Genomic DNA, 18088 nt, shown 5'->3' on the forward strand with positions numbered 1-18088 from the left:
CAGGGATCCCCATGGCGCTGGAGGTCCCCTCTGGCTCCATCACCAGCACATGGGGTGGCAGCAGGTTGGTGTCACGGGGCAGCCCACCATGTCCCATCCCACCCCAGCTCCAGGCAGGGCACTGAGCAGCACAGCACCCTGCTCCCACCTTCCTGTTCACACAACGACTTGCCTTAATTGCTTCCAACCTCACCAGGCAACTCTTTACCACTCTCAACCTCGCTTTTATCTCCTAGAGGCGAACAGACCACCTGATGGATACTGAGCGTGGCTAAGATGCTGAGCAGCTTTGGAGACAGCTTTGGGGATCCTCCCCACCCCAGGCTGTGAGCATCACGCCGTGGGGCTGCAGAGCAGCCGGCTGCATTACAACAAGCGCGTTGGCAACGAGCGGCACGACAAAGTTCCACGCAACAGGAGACGCTGTCGGTAAACACGGCTCAGCGTGGCGGGGAACACAGCGTTACTAACACAGCACAGAGCGCTTCCTGGCGTCCCCATCACCCCCAGGGTGACAGCAGAGGAGACAGCAATGGGATGGGGATGGATGGGACCCCCCCATCTGGGATGGAGCTGAGCTGCTGCCCCGCGGTGCCCCCCAGGTTGCAGAGGCGCAGGCGCGGCGGCTGCTCTCCCCTATGCAGAGCCACATGCAAAAGGCATTTCCTGCAACAAACCCTCACCCCCCCACACCCCACAACGGCACCCCTGCGCTGCTTGAGGGGTGACACCCCCATCACCACCCGGCTGCTGGGTGGGCACCCCAACCCCAAGCAAGAACCACCACCCCCCCTAAGTGTGCACCCATCCAACTGCGGGGTCTGGGGGTGCTGCTGGTGATGGGGGGGTCCCCACGGTGCCCATTTGGAGCAAAAAAAAAGCAAAGTTTGGTGCTGCCCCCAGTGTGCAGCACAGATCATCCCAGACCCCAAGCACAGCCAGCACAGCCCTCTCCATCGGCAGCATGCAGGGAAAGGGAAACTCAGGGCTTAGGGAGGAAGAGAAGGGAGGAAAGATCCCCCCCCCTCCAATAAAACCACAGCTGAGGGTGCCCCCACCCTCTGAACCCCAAAACGCATTTGGGTACGGCAAGAAGGAAAGTTCCCCCTGTGCCCCCTATGGGGACAAAGGTGGTCTTAAGGTTGGGGGGTCCCCACAGAGACCCCCCCCCAGGTCAGTCTCCGCACGGTGCCTTACCTGGTAGGTAATAGAGGGGGGGTTTCAGCCCGAACATGGCTTGTGTTACAGTTCCATTGCGGCCAAGGGAAAAAAAAGAAGGAGAAGGAAAAAAAAAATAATACTACTAATAATAATACTAATAATAAAACGACCCGAGGTGAAGTGTCAGGAAGCAAAGGGGGGAAAAATATATATACAGAAAAAGGTTAAAAAAAATTAAAAATGGAATATATATCTGTATATATATAAAAAAAGAATAATAATAATAATAATAAAAAGCCACCCCAAAAAATGAGCGGCGAACCACACGCAGGGGGTTGGAAAAATAAACCGAGAGGCGAAAAAATAGCGCGAGGAGGGGAGGGGAGGAGGAGGAGGAGGAGGGAAAATCAAGTGCGTGGGGGGAGGAGGAAGGAGGAAAATGGGAGTAGCGGTGTCGGGGAGGGGGGGGGGGCAACGAGACGGAGAGGGGAGAGATGGGAGGGGGGGGACACTCAGAGCGTCCGTGGGTCCATCTGTGTCTGAGCGTCTGTCCCGGAGATGGGAGGAAGAAAAGCGAGAGGCAGCGGGAGGAGAAACCCAAACCACCCCCCCCCCCCGTCTGTCCGTCCGCCTCCCCTCAACAGCACCGGGCAGGGGAGGAGGAGGAGAGCGGCCAAACCCCCTCTCGATCAATTTTCATGCAAGAATCATTATCGGTAAATTGGAAATCTGGCGGCTTGACAGCAGATTTGTCTCTGCCCTAATGAAAGGGAGAGGGCAGGGAGCGGTGGGGGCAGCGCAGCCCGCACTGAGAGCTGAAAGCCCCCCCCCACCCTCCGGTGCTTGGGGGGGCTTGGGGGGGGGTACAGCCGCTTTGGGGAGAAAAAGGCTCCGTTCCGCCCCCTCCCAACTCTCCCACCCAGATTATCTCTTTTTATTTCATGTTGCCGATGGAGGAGGAAAAAGAAGGGGGGGGTTGTTAAAATAAAAACAGAGGGGAAAAAATACATGAAATAGAAATAAAAGCACCCCGAAAGAACCCAAGTTTGGTGCTCCGGCACCGCGGGCAACGCTGCGGTCCTGCCCCGGCTCCGGGGGGGGGCTCCGTGCTGTAATCAGGCTCCCGATAGCATCTCACACATTCCCTCTCCACTGATGCATTATCAGATCCGGGAAGACATGCTCGCAGGCAAATAGGGCTAATAAATGCTATTAGAGCAGCGCGGCGGCTGCACAGCCCGCCTGCTCCATAGTAACCGGGGCCAGGCTCCGGCTGCTTGAGTACGGCATCAGCAGCCTGGGGGGGGGTATGGGGGGGGAAGAAGTAAGGGGGGGGGCACGCATGGGTGTGGGTTTGCACACACGCGTGGGTTTGCACACGGATGTGTGAGCACGGCTTTGCATGCACGGCTGTGTGTGAACACCGACGGGTGTTCACGCGTGCCCAGGTGCACGTAGGGTGTATGTATGTGTGCCCCCCCCCCAACCCCAGCTCAGCCCTCTCTTCCCAAGCTGCCGCCTGCTTTTAACACCAAAGTTCAAGAAGGCGATGTGTGATATCTCTCCCCTGCAAGAGAAAGCCACATCCTGTACGATAATGGCCAGCCCAGCGAGCTGCTGGGAGCTACAGGCCAACGCAGCCCCCACCTTCCGCCCCAGCTTGTTGGGGGCTCCTGGGGTGTCCCGAACCTCCCCCCAGCCCCATGGAGCCTGGGGGGGGCTCAGCAAAGGGTCTCGGAGCTGCAAAGGCACATACATGCATCCACACTGTGCAAATACACGCACAAATGCACCCCCCAGGAATGCAATGGGGGAAGGAGCCCATTAAAAACTACAACCTCTTCCTCCACCCCACGCTTTCTTCCCCCCCCCCAAACCCTCCCCGTTAAATATTGCTTTTCTAATTCCAGGTCGGCGGATTATTATCATGTCTTTTCTTCCTTCCTAACCTACATCTGTCAAGATCGGCGCTGGAGGTATTTCTGGCCCGTCCCCTGAGTCATCGCTCTGCCCCACTCCCCCCCCCCCCCAAGGCAGTTCCTCTGCACTGCTCAGAGCTACGAGGTGCACAGTTATGGGGTGCTCACAGTTATGGCGTGCTCGGTGCCATGGCATGTGCAGTTATGGGGTGCTGACAGTTACGGGGTGCTCATTGCCATGGGGTGCCCCACAGCAAGAGGGCTGCAAATGCAGCAGGGACAACACAAGGCCTGTCCCCCTCCACCCCCCCCCCCCCACCGGCTGCCATCAGAGAGGGGGGCTCCCCCGGGACCCTCCATCATTACCCCAATCCCCCCAATCTCCTCTCGCAGCTGTCACGCTTTTATAGGGTTTTAATTTGCTGGGCTCACGCAGCCATCGGCAGCAATGAATAGGGGCCCCCCTCCTCCGCCTGCCGCCCCCCCCCTTCTTTCCCCTCCTCTCCCCCCACCGATGGCATGAGCCATAAAAATTAATTTGCAAACATGTCATTACACAATAGCTGTACAGGCAATAAACCTGTAATTACAGGCCAATGGCAGAGCGGGCTGGGAGGGAGGGACGCGCCAGGCTGCCAGGTTGGGGTTTGGGGTTTCGCCTCCCCCCTGTTCCCTTTGTTCATTATGCAAACGAGAATTGCTTCACTCCTGGAAGTTGGGCTGCACTTCAAAGGGGCTCAGTGCCTCCGCTCCCTGCAGCCGCCTGGGGTAGCAGAACCCCAAATCCCCACAGCACCCTACAGCCCCCACTGTGAGCAGTGGGGAAACTGAGGCAAAGCACAGGGGGGCAACCCTGCGCCCCGCTGGGAAACCAACCCATCCCTCCATTGCGCCACGGCCCAACCCAATTACCCACCTCCCTCCTGCTGGCTTTGCAGAGCCCAAGGGAGGGGATTGCAGCCGCCCTGCCTCAGTTTCCCCACTTACCACCCCGCGGGGAGATGTGATGCAGTGGACGCGGGCACCCGCCCGGCCACCCGGCTCAGCAGCCTCGCCCCTCGTTAGCGGGAGCCTGACGAGCCTGACCCACTTCCCCAAGCGCCGGAGGATTAATTGGTTCGTGTTCACGCGGAGCCGTCGGGAGCTGGGGCAGGTGCCAGGCGGAATTAGCAAAGCATGAGAGCGCAGCGCGCCCGCGCACCACCAGGCACAGGCAGCGGGCACTGCTGGTCCCTCCAGTCCTGCACTGTGGGGTCACCACGTCCCCCATGGGGTCACCATGTCCCTACCGTGTCCCTGTGAGGTCTGACCCCAAACTACGGCCCTTCCCTGATGCCACCATCAAGCTGCCACCTGTTGGGTTACACCTTGCAAAGCCTGCTGCAAAGCTCTGGTGTCACCGGTGACCCCGCTGCCCCGTTCCCACTGTGCTGGCAATGCTTGGCGCCCCATGTGCCCACCTCTGTGCCATACAACCTTTGGGACACCGCATCACCGGCTGCAGGCAGACGGACGGATAACCGAGCGCAGCGCCCGCCTCTGGCAGTAAATAAGCGGCTCCGCAATGATTTCCTGCTCTTGTTGACCTTTGCCTATGCAGAGTAAAGACATAAATCCATATTTTAAACCCATCTGAGCGCCAGCCAGGCCCACAAAGCCATTTCCAGCCTGCGATTTGGACGGGGCGGTGAGCAGGAAAGCGATGGTTTCTTCGAGGTGACATTCCCCAGGAGGGAAATGAAGTGTTTTATTTGCAGATATATAGGGCACGGCCGTTCCTCCGCTTCCCCTTCCCTCCGCCCTCGGCTCATAAATAAAACATATGGCCACGGAACCGGCTAATTACGGGAGGCCGGCTGCGAGAAATCAGCTTTTCTACCTTCCCCTTTGCCAAAGTTGGGGAGCAGCGGGCACCGAGATGTTGGGAGATTCTCTGCTGTCTCATAGGAGGCGCTGCACCCTGATCCCTTGGGTTAACTGAAGGCATCGGGGGGTTCCTTCCCTTTTTCTTCCCATCCCCTGGTGGGGAATAGGATGGCTTTGAGCAGCCTAATTGTTCCCCGCGCATTAGATACATTAATGAGGTCTCTGATCAACCGGCCGCCTCTCCGGCGAGGAGGCTTCAAGTAGCAATTTTCCATTTGTGTTTCAAATTTTAATGAATGTTCCTGTCTCCGGCTGCGATGCGCGGCGATAATCGGCGCGGCGCGGGTCAGCGCGGGAGCAGGGGCTGCGCGGGAGGGCTTGTACGTGGGTTTGATTTCTGTGGGGAATAGTTCAGATGGAACACATCGATGGCACAGGGACGGCCCGAACCTCCCATTGGCTGCCACAACCCCAAAGCCACAAATCAGAGGGTTATTATTACCTTCCGATGCCCCTCCACCATCCTGCATCCTTATCAGATCAGCACCGATAACACTGTGGGGCTGGGTGAGGTGTCCCCCCCAACCCAAAGCTTGTGGGGCAGCGCATCCCCACCCCACGGCTACATCCGGACCCCCCCCCTACCAGGACGGGGTTTTTCTAACCTTGTTTTGGCATGCCTGCCATTAACTTAATTTAACATCCATATTGCCGCTACTTAATTAAATAGATGAACTCATTTTACATTTGCAAGTCTTAATTCATCCTGAACAAAATTGGCCATGTTTCGTTTCTTTCTACACTACCAGCTCCCCGGAACAAATGAGTGCCTTTGTAGTTAACTGCTGGTACAGGTTAAAAGCTAATTAGCAGCCCGGGTTGGGTGTTAACTTCCTTATTTATCACCCGGCGCCACTCGGGGAGCGAGGGGGAGCAGGCTGGCACCTCCCAGCCCTATGTGGGCACTGCTTGGCTTGGGTGCTGCCCGTGCTCCTTGGGTGCATGGTGCTCAGTGCACGGTGCTGAGTGAACGATGCTCAGTACTTGACACATGACACTCAGTGCCATAAAGCAGGATGCACAGTGCCCAGCACGCAAAGCTCGGTGCCCAGTGCATGATGCCCAGCGCTCAGTGCGTGATGCTCAGTGCACAGTGCACAATGGGCAGCACCCAGTGCTTGATTTCTGTGGGGAGAGGTGCACCTTGGGGTCCAGGAGCACAACCCCGAATCCCAGCTGCCCGTCCCCTGCACAGCTGCAGTTCCCACGCTGGCAATGCGGCCACGCGTGGGCAGTGGGACCCGGCAGGGTGGCGGCAGGGCGCAGGGGGGGCCCGGCTGGGCGATGCTCCGCAGCCTGGCCTGGCAGGAAGCCGGCTCCAGGAAGGCTCATCTGGTTTGACTAACAAATTGCTAACTGCTTCCCTCGAGGCAGGTGGAAGGAAACAAGCTCTGCTGCTGTAAACAACCCCCCCAACCCTATGCTTCCCACCCCCTTGCCCAGCACGGCCCCCCCGGGGCAACGGGTAGGGGCAGGTTGAGGCAGGAAAGTGCTTGTGAAATTCCCCCTGCCACCACAGCACACTCTGATGCAAGCCCTGGCGGCTGTTACGAGGCCCATGGGGAGCTCTCCCCCCCCCAAAAAGAAAAACGGTGGCAGTTGGGACCCCCTGCATGCTGCACCCCAAAGCTTGCACACCCCAAAGCTTGCACACCCCAAAGCTTGCAAAAGCTTTGCAAAGGTTGCAACAACACAAGGGACAATATAACAGGGTGCCCATGGAGAAAACCCACCACACTGTGCATAGGGGACAAGGTGGCACGTTCCCCGTGGAGCAAACTCACTGCACTGTGTTGTAGGGGACAATGTGTCACAGCCACACGCTGCAAACCACACTGGAGTCCAGCACTGTCACCCCACTTGCCCCCTCTACCCGAGTCCCCGCTAATGGTGACGGTCACTGAGCACACGGATGGAAGGGACCGATAAAAATCTGCCTGGTCCCGTAAACCGAGCTGCATCCTGCTGCTGAAATAACAGCAAGAGGGGATGCAAGGAGGGAGCTCCAGTTACCTGGACAGGGGCCAGGTGGCTCCGTGTCCCCGCTCAGCGCCTGCAGAGCCACCAGGCCATGGCACGGAGCTGCCTTACCAGCCCCACACCTGTATTTCAGGTCCTGCTCCCAAACCGGCTCCTTCAGGTGACATCGCCCTCACCCCAGGGCCACCTCAGTCGGTGCCTTTGGGGACGGTGGGGTGGTTTGGAGCGGAGGAGTTCATTGAAATATGGTTAATGGGGCCCCCACCTCTTCCTGCTTCACCCCATAGAGCAGAGGTGGCACCAAAGGGACTCCTGGAGGCTGGATCTGAGGATCAGTGCTGCCGGGGTCCCCTTTCTTCTCTCCAACCCACAGAAAACCCCATAACGCCGCAGAGCGCATCCCTCCCCGCCGGGACCCCATCCCAAATCCCCGCCATAAGCAGAAGCAAATGACAGGGGCCGTAACGAGCAGGCGGGTAACGCGATAACAGCTCTCTGCGCCGAGGAGATAAATAGCCCCAGCAGCACAGAACTGGATGGGGCCGGGAGCTAATAGAGGCTGTCAGGGCGCTTTAGGAGCAGAGCATCGTTTTGGGGCCGAATGGGAGGACGGCGACAGGAAGTGACAAGGAAGCTGAGCAGAAAGCGACAGGCAGTACACAAAGAGCATGTCCTCTGTAAGTGGCGATAAACCTTGAAAAAAAGAAAAGCTAAATCAGTTGTTTAGCCGATGTACCACATGCTGACAGGGCAAATGTGAAGGCTTTTATGGCCACATGGGTTTTCATTTGCAGTTATTCATAGCGGAGCCGGGCGCTTTATCTCACTTTACATTATGTGCAACCACAATGCAGACACTTGCACCGCAACGCATTGCCTCCCTTGGAAAATATTAATATGTAAATGTCAGGCTCAGAAGGGCAGAAAGGGAACGGAGGGCTGCAGGAGCCTTGCAGGGGAGATAAAGCCCTGAAAGGGAGGGCAATGAATGGCACACCCTGAAGGCCTGTCCCCCACATTGGGCACCTGTGTGTGAGCAGGAGCACAGCACACACGGGTTCTGCACAGCAGGATACGTGCACACCTCCATCCGTGCACAACACGTGGGCTCTGCACAGCGGGATGCACCACCCAGCATCACTGCAAAGCACGTCGAGCCCCAGCAGACCCATGTGCAGGCACACACATCCAAGCACACAGACTCACAACCCTTCCACGCCCTTGCAGCCAGCCCCATAGATCCTGCTTTAGCCACCAGCCTTCTCCAGCAGCCAGGAGACAGCTCTGTGCCCATCATAAGGCCACGGGTGCTGCAGGTTTTAGAGGAAGCCCTGCCTGGGTGAAGCGCGCCGGCGCGCCGTGCCAGTGCCTGCCAAGCCCCGTTGGGCAGCGCTCCAGCCATGCCTGCTGTTCCCGGGCTCTGTTCCTCTCCAAGTGCCTCCAGCCCCGGGGGTAGTGCCAGACTGACAGCCTGGAGGCTATTTATTCGCAGGCAGAGGCAGCGGGAGCTGCTGGCGGATGCAGGCGTCTTTGTCCTAAAGGGAAGCTTGCTCCCGGCCTCGAGGTTGCCCCCGGTCTCTCTTTCTGCCTCTGTACCATGCCGTAGGGTCCCAGCCCATGGGGACGATGCTGTGTGCCCAGGGGTGCCCATTGTGCCCCCACACTGAGTCCCTTAATCCTCCAGCAAGAGGATGCCACGGTGCCCCACAGTGGGGTTGGGGGGGGGGGGGCCCTCGGCATCACCCGTTGCCCACAGCCATGTATGCACGGGGCCTGGCACAGTAAAGGGGTTGGAGATGGCAGCCCAAAGGGATTGGGGCTGGGTGCAGGAGGCTTTGCAGAATGCAGCCAGGGGAGCACCCTGGGCAGCAGCCCCCCCCAAGCCGTTACCAGGAGCAGCATTGGCAGCCAGAGCTGGCATGGGGACAAGCCCGGGAGGACGCTGCCCTCAAGCACCTCGGGGAAGGGAACAATCCCAGGGCATTTCTTTTTTGGCAGGCCCCACGACCCCCCCCCCGCCGTGCCCCCATCCTCCTCCTGCGCTCGGGAGCGGAGACACAATTAAATCAGTGTTCTGCTAACAATCTGCCGGCTAATAAGACATTTTCCTCCCTCTCCCTCCTCCCCCCCACTCCACCCCAATCCGTGTGTGATGGGAGCGCTTTGATATGAGAGTGGACTCTAATGGGTTCGGTGTAAGGGAGCCTTAATTTATTACGTGCCTGTAATTGATGTTTGTATAAAGTAGCTCTTACAGCTCCTCAGAGCGGGAGATGAAAAGCAATCAGTCAGCCATTTGCCTCCAAAGGAAGGAGCGAGGAGAAGACAGACAGCGAGAGAGAACCAGACGTACTCATCAAGCCCAGAGGAAAAAAAAAAAACAACATAACACAACAGAAAACGAGGGAACAAAACAAAATCCGCCCCGCGCAGCCCCACGGGCAGCTCCACCACTGCTAACATCACTGGGTACTGCTGCCTGCATCCCTGGGGGCTGCCAACAGCATCTCTGGGGACTGCTAACCAAAATCCCTGGGTATCCCCACTGACATCCCTTGGTACAGCCAACAGCATCCCTGAGCATCTCTGCCAGCATCTCTGGGTACCACTAACCAAAATCCTTGGGCACCACCAGCATCCTTTGGGTACCAACATTAACATCCCTGGGTACCACTGACAGCATCTTTGGGTACCAGCACCAACATCCCTGGCTGCCCCCACTGACATCCTTGGGTGCCACCAGCAGCATCTTTAGGTACCACCCCCTGGCACCACTGCTGTCCCTGTACCTCGGGATCTGGACCCCATGCAGGATGCAGCACAGCATCCCCACAGAGCAGTGATAGGGCAGGATGTGCCCCCTCCCATTCTGGCAGTACACTCAGGGCCGATTAGGTGAGGCGGGCGGCAGCAGCCGGTGCTGAGCTGCTGTAATGACGGCGGGTGCTGGGGAGTCACGTGCCGCCCAGCGCCGGCTGGGGAGCCGTACGTCACCGAGCCCAGCAAAAAATCGGTGCTAAATTGAATCAATCCATCTTGGAAATGGCTCTTGTCAGCCGGTGTCAGGGAGAGCGTCTGCGGGAGAGGGATCAGGCGGGGGCAGGCCGGAGAGGGCCAGGCAGGCGGCACCAGCGCTGCGGCACAGGTTGGGGTCCCCGCCAGCCCCATAGCACGCCTCAGTGCCACAGCATGGATGTGGGCATCCTCTCAATGCAATGTGGGGCAGAGCAAGAAGGGGTGCCATGTGCACACTGCATCCCCACTCTCCTCCAACCCCTCTCCTCCCTCCATCCCTGCAACAACCCATGCCTTGGTTTTCCCACTCCCATCCCCAGTCAGGCTTCTGCACTCCAGAGCAGCGCAGGGATGGAGATGTCCCCATGCCCAGCAGAACCCTTTGCCCATGGATGCTGGGCACCACATGGAACCCGTGGGGTTGGGAGGATTACGCAGAGCAGGGAGACAAAGGCAACACAGCTTGACACAAATATAGATGGATCCTTGTGTACGAAACCCGCAGACTGGCAAATTAAAACGTAGCACGAAAGGGGGCAGTGGGGACGGAAGCGGCCCCGGTGATTGATTTTCCATCCAGACATTCAAACCAACCGAATATGTCACCCAGACAAGCACTCTAAAAGCCGCAGCAGCCCCAGATTTATCCTCCACCCGGGCTGGGGGCCATCAATCCCCAGTGTGGATGCAGGCGAGGAGCTGCCGGGGCCAGGCAGTGGGGCTTGAACACCATCGATCCCCAGCAAGAGGCTCAATGCCACCTGCATGGACACACAGCATCCCTGCATGGCCTCAGCTGGACCCACTATGGGGATGGGAGGAGCGGTCCCCATGCCCCATTGCCGTGCAGGGAAGGGGACATGGCATGGGCAGGGGGAGCACTGGGGGCAGCCCCACTTCCCACTCCTAATGAAGAGAATTAGTAGGGGAAATCAGCCCTTGCACCGCTGCTCCTAATTAAGAGCCAGCAAATTCCCCAACCCGCCTGCTTCCCGTCCCCGGTACAGGCTGTTATTTACCTGCAGCTAATAGGTTCGGCACAGTAATGATAGTCTTGTATCAAATGACTGGATCTTGGCTTCTGACAGCTTTAAAGACCCGTCTCCGGGACACGAGGGTTTCTAATTACAGGTTTTGTCACGGGAAGGCTCAGTTCAACACCAGTCACTCTCCCCGGGTGACACTTCTGCCCGGATTGGAAATCTAAACACAGCCCAGACAGTTAAGGTTAAAAATACGGCACCGTACAAGACAAGAGATCATAATTTGGGTCACTGCCGTGTTTAATTAATTGGAATGGAGCAATCAAAACGCTGTGTGTGGTAATTACAGCCTGGGCCAGAGAGGGGCTGGGGGGGGAGATGATGGGGCTGGGGGAGTGATGATAGGGCTGGGGGTTATGGGGATGGGGGTTATGGGGATGGGGGTTATGGGGATGCAGGTTATGTGGAGTACAGGGCAGGGATAGTGTTATGGGGTGATGAGAAAGGAACAGGGATGCCACCAATAGCATCACCTGAGCAGCTCCACATGCATCACAGCAGGACATGGCACATGTCCTCACTGTCCCCATCCCCATGGTGCCATGCAGACGCAGCCCCAGCTCCCAGCTCCCCCCCCCCTGCCTGCACCAGAGCCGCCGGGCCGCAGCCGGTGATTTATTTTCACCAATTACCAGGGCACTTTTTCCCTTGGCTGGGACCACGCTTAATTGATTGGAACCTATTGAAAACAAATTAACCGGCACCGGGGTGCAAAGACCTGTTTATGGCTGCTCGGTGGGGAGGACACGTGAGTGACCCTGAGCGGGGTCAGCCAACAACACGTGGGCTGCGCTGGCAGGGATGGACATGGCGTGGCCCCATGGCCCCATGCTGCTCACTGACCTCTCTGCAATGGTTATGGCTCACGTGAGGGGTAACAGAGGGATGGAGGAGCAAGCGGAGGTGCAGACCCCATGCAACAAGGTGTCATGGCACCCCGTGCCCAGATGGGTTCAAGACCCCATTGCTGCGCTCAGCACAAGAGCCCGTGTGCAGCTAATGGTGGTGACCCCATTAAGTGAACCTGGCTAGCATTAATTTGACCCCATCCACACACACTAATCAGCTGTAACCGTGGCACCCAGCTCAATCCAAATTGATTTACCGAGGCTGGAAATGGATACAAATGTGATTAAAGGCTTTTTATTTTACATAGGTCCTCTATAAAATGCTTTAAATCAATTGCCGGGTAAGGCTTCACACTACCACTGCTGCTGGACCCTCGGCGCCAGGGGGGAGCGAGCCCCATGCAACCCCCTGCCTTTCCCCACAGCACCCACAGGGGCTCAGCCCTCCAACACCAAGTCAGGGTTGGCACCCCAAAGCTCCTGCTGTGAGTCCAGCAATGGGGCTCATCCTATACTCCCAACCCTATAATGCTGGAGCATCCCGCACCCTGCATCCCGCATCCTGCATCCTACACATCACTTCCTATCCTGCACCCTGCATCCCCTATTTCTCACTCTGCATCCCCTATCCCACACTCTCTATCCCTTATCCCTCACCCTACATCCCCCACCCCACACCCTCCACCCCACACCCCGCATCCCGCACCATCCCGCACCCTTCCGCGCTGTCCTGGCGAGCGATCAAAGCCCATTAGGCTGAGTGCTGATGCGCACCCATTGTTCGTCAATTATTCAAACAATAATTGCACCCTTATTTAAAGTCTAGTCTTGCGTGTGCGGTACTGCAGGCTGCCAAGGCCCGCGCTAGATTTACACCCCGGCGCGCTCCCGCTCTCACATAGCCAATTAATTAAGTAAACACATTCCTCGGCACGCTCTCAGGTGTGCAGCTTCCCCGCCACCGCGTCGCCGTGTCATTTAATCCCAGTGGGGCTCACAGCGAGGGATACAGGGATGCTGAGCCCTCAGCACCTGGGTCTGACCCAGAGGGGGGTCCCGGGGCTGTTCTTAAGGCTCAGGTGGTAAAAAGGAGCTGGGATGGGGACGAGGGGGTGGCTGCTCCCTGGGGACAGGGAGGCTGCTCTCCAAAGCTGATTAAAGATGAAGCAATGCCCTCGCTTGTGCTCTCCTACAAAGTGCCCGCTTGGTTTCTTGCGCAAAGAATTACAGGAGGTGGGGAGGAAGGGGGCCGTTAGCGGGGCCCCCCGTCACCTACTGAGGGGGGGAGGCGAGGAATGACAGTCACCAAGAGGTCAATTCATTCATCTGGCGGTGTTATTACAAGCCCAAATTTATTGTCACCGGGCCACATTAGCGCTGGCACAGAGGACGCGAGGTTGCACCCCTCCTGAATAAGCAGATAAATGAAAGACATCTGGAGAGCAGAATGAAGGGGCAGATTATTAATGCTGAAATTTAGAAGCCAAGGTCTGAGCCACGAATCCATCAGCGCAACCAGTTATGTCCAATAAATTAGGAGAGATAAGGACTGAAGGATGCTATATTAAAGGCAACATTCATTTCGGAACTGGAACAAGGGTTCGCATGTCCCCAGCCCTCTCAGCACTTAACCCATCCTTGGACCTTTGGGGACTGGCTACCAAGCCAGGGGTAGGCAAAGACCAAAGGGACAGAGCCACCACTAAAGGGACAGAGTTGTGCCATCCCTTACCACCCATCTGGCCCTGCTGTCCCACCCCACACTGCAGCTCTGGGCAGACCGGCCCCGCCAGCTGCACCTGCCTCAGTTTCCCCAACGCCAACAGGAAAGGCAAGGATAGGCTCCCACAGCCAATGCAGTTGGCAGAAAATCCCTCCCACAACCCCTGCATGGGGAAATGGAGCCCCATCCCATCACCTCTTGGTGTCCCCAAAGCACCAGCTGGGAAGGAAAGGGAAAAGCACTGCGCTAAAACAGGGAGATACTGGAAACCTGGGGGGGCTCCTGATCCCAATACCACCTCACTGCACCCACATAGCCCCCATTGCATCCCTGTGCATCACTGGGATCATCACAGCCCGCAGTAATATGGCCACAGCTCCCAGGGCGTTCAGCTGTGTGCCCCCCCCCCCCGCACCACGGCAGCTCACAGCGCATTTTGAACAGCCTAATCTGGCATCTGACGGATCGGGGATTTGTTTAAGCTCTTTTCACCCCCCGGACTTTAATCGTCACGGCTGCCTGACCTCCAGCGTGCTGCTGGCACTGCTGAACTGAGCCAGCACCTGCAGTGCCACCGGGGGACAGGGCAGCAGCTCCAAGCAGGGAATGAAGCAGGGGGTTGGTGGGGGCAGAGCCCCGGTGCCAAAATTCACCCCCTCTCTCAGCACAGCGAGGGCTGAGGGTCAGGATGCAGGGCAATGCCCCAGGCCCTGGGCAAGGATTAACTATCAAATAACTCTGCATTTAAACCCTTTTCAGCAGGGCTGAAGGTCAGAAGGGGAAGGGCAGAGGTTAAACCCGGCACGGCCAGGCACTGACCGTAACACAGGGTGGACACCAGGGATGAGATGAGGCAGCACAGGGGGCACCCATCGCCCTGCTACCCACCGACACCACACTGACCCCGTCCCCTTTACCCTCACACCCACTGGGCCGTCCCCGGGGCACCCACCCCACAGCCCAGCACTTACTGAGGCTCTGCAGCAGGGACGACCAGCTCATCATCTCCAGCACGGGGAGGGTCCCCCTGGCTCTCAGCCCTGCCAGCAGCTGCTCTCCCCTGCTGCGGGCTGCGCATCGCCCAAGAGCCGGCCGCGGGAGATAGCAACCATTTTATTCCCTTTTAACTCTGCCTGCGTCTCCGGCACGCTCTCCCTCCCCCTCCCCTCCACCCAGGACTGGGCCTGAGTTACGGGGGCTTTGCTTTTCCCTCCCTTCCCTCCTCCTCCCTCCTTGCACTTGATAGCAGCCTTGTCAAGACTGCTGAGTTGCTGCTGACCCCTGCCCCGGCGCTGCTAATTAAGGCTGCACAGTGACAGTTCAAGTGCCTCGCCGCGAGTTTGCAGCACCGCCGCTTCTAATTGGAGACGCTTTTTATTTCTCAATAGCCGCCACGCCGGGGCTGAGGGTACAGGGGGAGGGTTCCCTCCATCCCAAGCAGTGTTGCGATGCCCTTTGAAGGGGGATGAGCAGCTTGGTGCGCTGCCCCGGTCACACAGTGGCTATGCCCACTTGGTCCCCGTTGGCACCCAGAGCATCACGCGGGTACGAATCATTGCAAGGGTGATGCAGGAATTGACAGAATGGCACTAAAGCCAGCAGGGAAGCTCCTCTCCAAGGTGGAGAAGGAGGCAAGTGGCTCCCTATGGAGCGTCCCCAGGCTGGAGACGGCAGCAGACACATCTCACCGCTCCCTCCAGATGGATTTTTGGAGGTGCCAAGGCTGGCAGGGCCAGGGCGAGCAGCCAGAGAGCACAGCCCCGAGCCAGAACTCCATGCTGCCAAGAAATCCCACTCCTATGCCCCCCTTCCCTGTGCTGAGGCTGGGCAAAACTCATGGCATGAGTGTGCCAAAAGCTGTAGGCACCAGGGCAGCCCCAACACGGCCATGCTGGGGTTGTAAGGGCACCCCAAGCACCCGCTGCCCCCCCTCCTCACCGCGGGCCTCCAGCCATGCCAGCAGCCTGACAGATCTATTGTGTCGTGAGCCGTTTTATCACAGCGAGCGAGACAGCGAGAGCTGTTGTCCTGACCCCGCAGTCAGGCTGAGGAGAAACAGAAGACGGCTTGTATCATCCCGGCGGGTCAGAGGGCAGGGGGAGGCAGCCATCACCCTCCAGCCCTGCCAAATTCCTGGGATGCACGCCCGGGCAGGCAGCTGCATGGCCCCTGCACGCAGGTGTGGGGCTGGCACGGCGTGGGGATGGCCCCACTGCACCCTGAGTGCCCCTGCTATGGGGATGGATCCCTCTGCTGCTTGAGACCCCAATGTGCTCTATTCTGGAGGACCCCCAAAAGTGTCCCCATGAGCAAAGGGGATGTGGAAGGGGATAGGAATGCTCCAACTGCCACCTACGCAAGGGGGCACGGCAACATCCTCCCAACCAATACAGGGGGGTCATCACCCTTCTCCTCCCACCCCAAAAGCGCAGGGATATGGCGACACTGTCACCCCACAGATCTAAACCTCATGGAGACACCTCCGCGTGGGCAGGGACGGCAGCGCAGCCGGTGGCAGCGGAATGGGGACAACAGTGGGGTGCTGAGCACAGCTCTGCTCTTCCCCTGGCCGTGACTCACACGGGAATTCATCGCCCTGCGGGCAGAGCGGCTGCGGCGGTGTCACCTGGGAGGCGGCGGGCCGGCCAAAAATACTTGTTTTATGACATAGCTGTCTTTTCTGACAGCGGGAGAGCCAGCTCAGCGAGAAACCTCTCCAGCAGGTCTTCTCTGCTCACCCAGAAGGTCGGTCCCGGCTCTCCGTTAGCGTCATCCCGCCCTATTGCCTTGCACAAGTTGTGCCGCCGGCACAGAGCCGCCCAGCCACGCGGCTCGGCTGCTTTTTGGCGGCGTTCGGGGCTGGGAAGGGCTTTTGGGGCAGACACACAAACGGCATTCTGCAGACTTGTGTCTCCTAAATGGCATCGCTGTCCTTATGGGTACTAGCCCCAAGCTGTCCCCAACATCAGAGCGCCCTGTCCCAGCAGCGGGAGGAGAGGGAGGGGATAGGAAAGTCCCCGATAATGGGTTTCCAACTTGGCGGCTGTGCCAAAGGATGAGGAATCACCCCCCTGACCTGGCCCTGGAGCTCACAGCTGCCCTCCATCACCGCTTCACAGTGCCATGTCACCCACGGTCCTGTGCCCTCTGGAGCTGAAGCCCATCCCTGTGAGCACGGGGATACCCAGTGCATGGGGGCCAAGCCCTGGAAGTGCACTGTTGTGGGTGGTGGGGTCAGAGCATGCATAGGGACCAGGGGCTGCCCAGGGCAGGTGGTAACAGAGCCTACATGGGGCCATGTGTGAGCCCAGGGCCCGTCCCCCCACCCCTTCATCCCTCCCGGCAGCCTTTGTACGCTTGTGAGCAGGCACCTCCAGGGTGAACGCATTAAGGAAACACAAAGCAGATCCGAGACACATTTCGGCTGCAATTTTCTCTGCTCCATTATTGACAAACAAGCTGCTTCTCGCAGGTGACGGAGAGGCCAGCACAGCAGCTGGGGCACCACGGCGTGCGCCAGCCCCATGTCGTGCCAGCTGGCCTGCCCCCGGCACAGGGCACAACGCGATGCTCACCCCCCTGGCCCCAAACCGCTCCTGGGTAGATGATGCAGAAGCATCATCCTTGCAATACAGAGGGGAAAGGAGGAGCTAAGAAGCTCCCCATGCTGGAGGCCAGCACCGTGGGACAGTGCCACGTCCCTCCCCAAAATCAGAGCTCTGTCCCACTTCTCTTGGAGCAGGGGCTGCTTCCCGGCCGGGGCTCAGCGCCGTGCAGAGTCTGTCGTTAGCACCGTGCCAAACCCAAAGTGGCTGCTTCGAAACTGCAATCCAATAAAAGTGCTACTTGTCTATTTATCATCCTCAGGGCTTTTTATCACAGTGCAGATGGCTGCTACCTTCGCAAGGCACAGCAGTGTGCTGGCACGCGCCTGCCGCACAGAAGCTCGAGCGCCGCAGAGTCTGTGCTTACACCTGCGAGGAGCCGACAGGCCGCCTGCTCCAGCTCCAGCGAGAGGCCCCTTGCAGGATGAGCCCCAGCCCGGGTGGCATTTGCACCAGCCACCAGCACAGTGCATATGCCCCGAGCATTGGCACCGGGTATTTGCACCGTGTATCCACACCAGGCATCAGCATAGGGCGTTTGCAGCAGGCATCCACAGGCTGTAATTAAGGCGGACGCGAGTTTTCTCGGCAGCAGAAACACAGCGGCTCGGCTCCGTGCGGGCGCAGGGCAGTGGGTGGGAGCTGCTGGAGCAGGTGATTAAAGCCGTATTAAGTGTCTGTCTGCACGCGGGAGAACACACACCTAATTATCCAGCCGGAGTCGGCCGGGAAGGAGGAGCGGCCCCGATCGCAATCGTATAATGAAGTGTAACGCGGGGCCAGACCTGGCGCGGGCGTTAATTAACAGACGGCAAAGTCAGGATTGCAGCGGCAGCTCTTGGGCGTGCACAGCCCCGAGGTGGGGCAG

General features: G+C 58.5%; 1 protein-coding gene across 9 annotated transcripts in view; it reads right to left on the bottom strand.

The window, feature by feature from the left end:
- Positions 1 to 18088, bottom strand: part of GSE1 (Gse1 coiled-coil protein) — a 79659-nt gene that overhangs the window by 22983 nt on the left and 38588 nt on the right. For 2 of the 9 annotated variants that reach the window (XM_085551907.1, XM_085551904.1), the window contains exon 1: positions 1198 to 1763. The exons of 5 other annotated variants lie outside the window; for them this stretch is intronic. In XM_085551907.1, coding sequence (XP_085408033.1) covers positions 1198 to 1234 — 37 coding nt within the window. In that variant the 5' untranslated portion in view covers positions 1235 to 1763. Of the gene's footprint in view, positions 1 to 1197; positions 1764 to 14586; positions 14796 to 18088 lie in introns of those variants that run through there. 2 more of the 9 variants (XM_085551905.1, XM_085551908.1) reach the window with 2 other exon arrangements.

Source organism: Coturnix japonica, chromosome 6 (genome assembly GCF_054131305.1).
Source record: "Coturnix japonica strain WE chromosome 6, WE-NBRP24, whole genome shotgun sequence".
NCBI lineage: Eukaryota > Metazoa > Chordata > Aves > Galliformes > Phasianidae > Coturnix > Coturnix japonica.